The sequence below is a fragment of the Esox lucius genome, chromosome 7 (assembly GCF_011004845.1).
Source record: "Esox lucius isolate fEsoLuc1 chromosome 7, fEsoLuc1.pri, whole genome shotgun sequence".
NCBI lineage: Eukaryota > Metazoa > Chordata > Actinopteri > Esociformes > Esocidae > Esox > Esox lucius.
The window spans coordinates 8,925,561-8,933,078 of NC_047575.1; the positions used below are offsets into that span (position 1 = coordinate 8,925,561).

General features: G+C 43.1%; 1 protein-coding gene across 3 annotated transcripts; it reads left to right on the plus strand.

The window, feature by feature from the left end:
- The first annotated feature begins 159 nt into the window (after positions 1 to 159).
- kiaa1191 (KIAA1191 ortholog) lies at positions 160 to 4,892 on the plus strand. Of its 3 annotated transcripts, none has more exons than XM_010895198.4 (9): positions 160 to 321; positions 891 to 1,017; positions 1,484 to 1,584; positions 1,803 to 1,993; positions 2,548 to 2,668; positions 2,849 to 2,976; positions 3,221 to 3,345; positions 4,123 to 4,310; positions 4,389 to 4,609. In XM_010895198.4, exons 3-9 carry the CDS (start codon positions 1,560 to 1,562, stop codon positions 4,493 to 4,495), a joined length of 885 nt encoding a protein of 294 aa, XP_010893500.2. In that variant the 5' UTR covers positions 160 to 321; positions 891 to 1,017; positions 1,484 to 1,559; the 3' UTR covers positions 4,496 to 4,609. The 3 variants fall into 3 exon arrangements, with proteins under 3 accessions (XP_010893500.2, XP_010893498.2, XP_010893499.1); XM_010895196.4 differs by having other exon boundaries at positions 161 to 321; positions 4,411 to 4,892; XM_010895197.4 differs by having other exon boundaries at positions 161 to 321; positions 4,123 to 4,289; positions 4,411 to 4,892.
- The last annotated feature ends 2,626 nt before the right edge of the window (positions 4,893 to 7,518 follow it).

Below are 7,518 nucleotides of genomic sequence, written 5' to 3' on the forward strand. Positions count from 1 at the left end.
ATCTTGAATGTGCAAGCGTTATCAGTCCAATGGCTGATGTGTTCAAACAAGTCACACACTGCCACCCAGTGACTGGCGTCAGAATATGAGTGGGAACGTCAAAATTGTGGACTTGCAGACCTTTCCTTCGGCCTGGTGTCGCGAGACTACACAAAGCCACGTACAACCGCTGTGTAGAACATCCTGATCACATCACAACTGGATAACATGGCGGAGATGTTTCTCAGTTGTTCTGAAACCTTTCCCGTTGACATTGTAAGACTACGACGGTCTTCCTCCTTAACGTGTGTGTTGTAATCGACGTGGGGCCTTTTTCATCTGGTAAGTTTAAACTAAATTGTATATATTACATCGTGTTTTTCATTCGAACACTACCATTGTTGTTACAGCACCATTGTCGTTTGTATATAGTTTGAAAATATGGCTATCATGCTTCATTTGCAGTTAGAGTTTACTGTTGTTTTGGATAGATGTAATGTAGTTGCCCGACCAAAATGCATTTGGCAATGATGCTCAGAAAACCACAGAGCGCTGTTTCTACATGGTCATAATCACCGGTCTTCACCGCCTGAATCAGCGCAGCAACATCATTTCCCAGCCATTCCATTATAATACGGATTGCGCACAGAGGGGGCGCAGACAAGCAGCCAGCGTGTAGTGCAGCATCCTGTTAGTTAGGTTTTTATTGTCAACATAATCCGATGACAGTTGATGCGGCATTGAGAAATAGAACACACAGTTTGCACTATAGCCTACTGTGAGGTAGCCCTTCTGATGATGATGATGATGACGGGTGGGCTGTCATGTCCTCAACAGTCTGATTTTTTCTGCTAATGGCCAAAGCCAATGTCATTTCCGCAACTAACTACAGTATTTCTGTTCCCTTTCAGCTTTGCTGGCCTGCACGCCTCTTCTTCTCCCAAAATGCTTTGTCAGCAGGCCTTGATGCCTGCTAGTGAGCCAGATAAAACCATTCTATTGTAGAGGCCAACCCCTCCACTCAGCACATTGTACATGGTAAGCGGGTAGCGTCTGCCTCTGTCAACCTAGCCCACATTTGGTTCATCTTCCAGAGTGACTACTTCAACCTTAGGACTCCACACTGCATTCTCAAATAACACCCAAGATAATTTAACACCAGAACCCAACACCTTATCAATGGCAAAGCATTGAGAAATGGACTCCTCAGCAGTGCAGTGTTATCAATAAACAAACAGTTGACCTTGATTACACTTGGAACCACCGCTGTCATGGCCACTGACTCATGCTTTCAACAGAAGGTTACATCTGTTTGCCATGATTGTCTGAATCGCACACTGCATGCTCTTATTATCTGCGTTTTGACATTGATAATGTTTCTCTGAAATGTTCAAATTTTATTGGAAATGATAGAATGATAGAAATGGTGCAATGATAGCAGAGTTTGCTAAGAGTTTTTGAAATTAGAGGGAACTACTCAAGGTGTGCTCTTTGTCCCCTGAAGGTCCAATCTTTTGTTAGGTTGGATTGAGCCGAACAATACCTCATTGTTACTTGTAACCAGACAGCCGTGAGCAACAATGTCCAGGTCAGGAGATATACCAGGTAAGAAAACAGCGGTAAGAGGGGGCTGGGAGTGGCTTAGTGGTTAGAGTGTAGAGCTGGTAACCCAAAGCCCACTGTTTCCAACAGTTGACAAGTCCCCTGAGCAAGACCCTTAACCTTAAATGTAAATGAAGTCACTTACAAACTACATTTTTAAAATTGTAACTGTAAAAGTGCATGTGAGTGGAATGCACTGAACTTTTTTTTTAACCCCTCAGCCCTGGAGTCTGGCACCCCAGAGGGACTCATGGGAGGCATGTCCCTACCCATTGGCATGACTCGCCGTGCCATGAGCTATGACGACAACATGGAGGCACCTATGTCCGAAGCTCCCTCTGACATAAACATCAACAACCTGTGGGGAAGAAGGCCTGTGGTTCCAGACAGGAAGTTCAGACGTCTAGCTGAGGTTGATATAACAGTTTTCCACCTTTTCACTGCTCAGGGTTAAGATTGGGGTCTGTGTCCATCCGTATGTACAACATCTCACATCTAAGACTAGAAACATCTTTGGTTTAAGAACCGACAGTGATCAGTGGGACCCTCCATACCACAATGGTTCTAAAACTAGAGTTTTCTCTGCCCTGTGGCAAAATGTGTACAATAGCTGGAAATGAGCTTGAAAACACTTGCCAGGCTGGGTCTTAAATGTTTCACCATGACCTTGGGTTGGGATATTAACGCACCTTGTATCGCATTTGAAGTGGGTTGTGATTACAATGGGCTCCCCGGGGACTGCCTCCTCAAAAAAGGCCCCGGACCCCAAAAAGCCACACTTCTGTGACGAGGAGCAGTCTTACACCTCTAGTCCACTTGCATTGTCAGCAAGAGTGTTGCAGGGATGAGGTGGCTGCTGGGTAATAATCAAGGATACACTCATAAAGTGGGAACATAGCTAAATTAAATGCCCCTGGAAATGCCTGTGTGATTGTTAACTGTGAAAGTTTCTGTCTTGTTCTGAAGGAGGATGAATCCAATGAGGCGCAAGCCACGCCAGCTGCGTTCGACCCTGGCCACCGGCCGCACATGCCGGTCGTGGTGAAGGCGAAAGCCTCCTCCGTTATCATGAACTCTCTGATGACCAGTAAGACTATTCCCCATGATAGCCTCCAGTAATACAGTGATTATGGTCTATTAACCCACAATGTGGCCTTTTCCCATCCTGTTACTCGATAACGAAACCCTGGCGGAGAGTGTTTTCCGTGATGGCAATCGAGCTTGCGTCACAAGAAACACTAAAGCTGTTGGTGTTGTGTTTTTCCAGAACAAACCCAGGACAGCATGTACAAGTTTGAGCAGCAGGCTGGACTGAGAGACACTGGGTACACCCCGCACAAGGGCCTCACGGCCGAGGAGACCCGCCACCACCACCGCATGCCGGAATCATTCCACGTCAGTCTACTTCCTTTCTTACAGACGCGCTGCATTGTTATCAGGAAGTCCAGCCATTATTAACAGGAAACCTCAGAATCATATTCTATTAATTTGGTTTGGTTGGAAGTATTTTTATTTTCAATAATCGATTTGGGAAAATATCAGTTGTGCAACGGGTGCTCAAAATCTCATTTCGCAATCTATGCCTGGGATGTATCTTTGAGTTATATTTCTCCTTTGCTTTTTGTTGCGTGGTTTGTAGAAAATGAATATTCAAAGTAGGGACGTGGGTGCAGGACAGAAGGGAGGACAGGAGGACAGGCAAACGTCGTCAGCTCAGTCCAGCCCGAGCTGCACTCCTCAGAGCTCTCCCAAACAGAAACGCAGGTAAATGCAGCCATGTATTCCTTATCAGCTGTCTGAAGATAGACGCTGCGCTTTGACATTGAGCACCTTGCTCATGGCCTACAGAATGTGTTCACACCCCTTGACTTTGTCTAAAGTTTGTTGGTGTTAAATAGTTTTTCTGGTTTGCTGGACTATACACAAAATCCCATTCCATGTCAGTGTGGAGTTTTGTTATTTAGAAGTGTCAAACATTTCACACTGGGAGATATTCTCCTTAATAAACAATGTTGAAAACTCTTACCCAGATGACTTTGTATCTGCTGCCTCAGTTACAGTTTTGGCATCTCTGCTTGTTATGTCCTAGCAATGATCAACAACCAACCTAAACGGGTGAAGGAATAAAAACAAGGGCGAATGTTAAACAATGCACGTGTTCAAAGCTATCAGACAGTAAAACAATGGCTCACAGCTCTAATCAATGCTAAAAGTGTTTCTTACATCAGCACAAACCTCCTGGGGACAGTTATTCTTTAGCCCTGAACTAGCTCAAGGGTTAGTCAACAGATCAGTAATTGGTAAGCAAGTTGATTCCGGTGCATACATGGTATTAACAGAGGTTCCCAGTTCCCAGAGTGTTGAGAAACTGCCTAAGACCATGTGATCGTTTTATTTTTACATTGTGTACTAAACTATATTAGAGAATTATTTTAACCCTCAATAAATGTGGGGACAAGTATAAGGCTCTCTAGCATTTGTTGCCTGTTCGGCTGCCTCTGTATGTGGTTCAATCCATCTGGAATTTCTCTGTTCATGCAGGGGTTGGTTTGGTGGCCAGAGCTCGAGTGCGTCTGTCTCTAGCTCAGACCTCAGTAGCAGCTCTAACACCAGTGTGGACATGGCCACTGGTGAGGGGGGTGGAGCCGTCGAACGCTGGGGTATCTTCGGACCACGCCCCCTTGTCCAGCAATCTATTACCGAACCAGGTACGGAACACACAAACACAGGTGAATGGAGTCTTCAAGGGTTGTATTATCAGGTGTTTTTCGTAACGTGACTGTGTTGTTATTGTCCTCCTATCTAAGTTTCATCCTGTTTTCTCTCAAGGGGGTTTTGCTCTTCAGTCATATCGTGGGGCCCAGAAGCCCACCCCCATGGAGGTGATGAAGGCCCAAGGGTCTCTGTTGGCTGACGACTCATCTATCGACAAACAGGCCCCGCCCAAGATGGAAATCCCCTCCCTGGAGGGTGGTAGACGGTCAGCCCGGCCGCACAAACTCAAACATCGAGACATAAACGTCCTCACTCCCTCAGGCTTCTGAGAGGTACCATGTCAGCACTGCTCCATCATTTTCTGCTTGGTCAAGTCCAACTAGAGGCGTCCACCTTTACTTCCCTCGACCTTCATATCAGCTGGAATTATATCCCTTCGATGTCTGTGATGGAAACTGAGAATCCTGACAAATGTCTTAAAGAAAATCTTCCTGTTAGATACTGTATTTGGATTTGTAGTTTTCTCCCTTGCACTAAAAGATTGTTTTATTTGTGTGTCTGTGATAATGTTTGGTTCCAGTGCCATTTTGTTTTGCCTTGTAAAGCAACTGCATTTCAGTTTGAACTGTAATATGCTCTGGATTTAAGAGTCTGATAAATAACTTAAATGTATGTGCCGAAGACTGTAAAAGCCACACCGTGTTAGTGGTTTGATGCTTTTTGTTGTCTTGAAAGTCTCATTCAGTCTCATTCATCAGTTTTAATTGTCTGTGCATTTCTGGACCTTCATGTCTCCAAGAAGTGTGTTTGTGTATCTGCATTTCTTCTATCAGGATTACCTATTTGAAGTTGGACCACTGCAGTTGAATATTAATCTGAAACATGTTACATGTTTTCCGGTGATGTATGTCATGATTTGACTAACCCTTTTCAGGTGTTTTCTATATTTTCTTTTTATATAGAAATAAAACCATATATAAAGCTGTCCATTTGTTTTCCATGGACTTTGATGTAAATATCATAATAAAAATGAAATCCTAACAACCATCAGCATCTGTTTCCTTCAAAGATCTGTCTGAAACATGAACCTTCCAGAAACCTAAGAATTTCAGCATGGCAGAGGTTAATGAACAGATGGGAAACATGGACTTTTTTTATTTAGAATCTGAACTGCTTGTGGATGTCATAAGCATTACCTAAGGCAAAATCAAGAAACGACTGATAACAATAGAAACATGCAGCCGTAGCACTCTGGAGTTGATAGCCATTTCCTTAGCGGAAATACAGATGATTACCAGTAGATGGCATGTTTTTAGTAACAGAAATGTTATCCATTGGATGGTGGAAAGCTCCATCTCATGGGCTGAAATAGTGGGATTCCATTCAATCTTGAAGGTCATTGCTATTTAAGTTGAAATGTTAACTTCTGACTGAAATACTTTGTGGTTCTGCCTATATTTCCTTGTTAATGAAACTGGAGAACATAAATAGCACAGTTGTTCATGAAAAACATAGGATGGCATTCCAGCTACGATATGTTTCCCAAGCTTCATTCAAACCAACCAGTCTTATTGCCACAGGGCACAACCCATACTTTCCAGTAATCAACTCCCCTCACCCAATCTTTACAAAGTGACGGCATAGCGTGTCATTTCCTACACCTCTGCTTCTTCCTCTGGGACGTCTGGAGTTAATCTGAAGCTAGTTGTCCAACTTGGCTTTGTCCTGCCATCCAGCCAGTTACTGAAGCTTTGACTCACTGTAACGGAGTAACCAATCTGTAGGCCTCACCAAGAGATATAGAAGCAACAGACGACTAGTAAAAACAAAAAAGACTGAAGGGACTTTCCCTCACATTGGACTCTTCTTTCTTGTTAGAAGTAGAATGTTGCTATTGGCTGTCACTTGATTGCAACAGCTTTCATGACGCCTTGGGTGATATCTTCATCTGTTCTACACACCTCCTACTTCATATAGCACAATAACAAGCCATGGTGATCAACGTCAACTCGCGTTTAGATTTTAGTCCCTGAGAGAACAGTAAATTCTGAAATACCATTCATGGGAAGGGTGTTTCCTTTCAATCAGAGATGTACAGTGAGTAAGGACACAACTTTTACAAACACACACATTTAAAGTTCTTTACTTGAGCCAACTTACCAAAATGAGAATTAAAAATGTACTTCACATATTTTATGATCTCAATATGCGTGGGGACCTAGGTCTAGACAAGACCTCTGACACAGAGCAGTACTTCGCTACAGCAGCTTCACCCTTGACTTAATGGTAGGTCGACCATTCCAAGGCCATGTATAGGAAGACAGTAAACTTGGCCAAGTGTAATGAATATCAGCACGGCAAGTTTGCACTGATACACACATTCGTACCGTGGAACAAACAGTCAGAAAAACATCCAGGCATTCTCACAATCATCCAGTTGCGACCAACCCACACAGATGTGTTCACAAGGGGCGGAGGTCCTGTTATTTCATACAAGTGACTGGTGAGGATGTGTGTGTTCTACTCCCAACTAGGGCGGGGAGCTATGTGTAAAATCACACAATGACAACTCATAGTATGTCCTCCTGGACCACATTCAGATGTTATTGGAAAACCAAATTGGTGTCACAGAGTTACGGCATTCAACACTCAAGTTATTAACCCTGATTTCTTAAAACAATTTCACCCGTTAGATCTGAATAATGTTAGTCACATAGAAGGGTTTCAAAAGAAAACATTTCATCAAAGGAAAATGGCCCATCCCCGATAAACTAAGTACCATTTTCTCTCTAATTAAACAGGCAAGAATGGAAAAAACACCAAAGGTTATTGTAGTAGTTGATTTATTTAAATCATTTATTTCACATGGTAAGTTTACTAAGAGAAACAATTCTTTTTTACAATAACTATCTAGGAGCAAAAAGGGTTAGGTTTGTCATGCTTTGATTGCAATCTCATCAAGGATGTGTCTAATATCTCTTGAGGAGAACGCGTATGTGTGTGTGTGTGTGTCTGGGTGTCTCGTTTTGCCACCTTACTTGTGGGCCGTAATATCAATCCATGTTTGTGAATAGGGTGGTGTACTTAATAAACTGGCTACTGAGTGTGTAAGCCACAGAAACAATTAAAATGACCAGATCAGGCCTGCTGAACATGACACAGGAAGCTCCTATTTTAGAACTACACTTTGCTCTCTAATTTACTATACTATAACCTATTACT

Coding starts and splice junctions, on each gene's coding strand:
- kiaa1191 (XM_010895196.4), top strand. CDS start 1,560: ATGTCCAGGTCAGGAGATATACCAG. Junction 2,977..3,220: donor GCATGCCGGAATCATTCCAC/GTCAGTCTACTT, acceptor CGTGGTTTGTAG/AAAATGAATATTCAAAGTAG. Junction 3,346..4,122: donor TCTCCCAAACAGAAACGCAG/GTAAATGCAGCC, acceptor CTGTTCATGCAG/GGGTTGGTTTGGTGGCCAGA.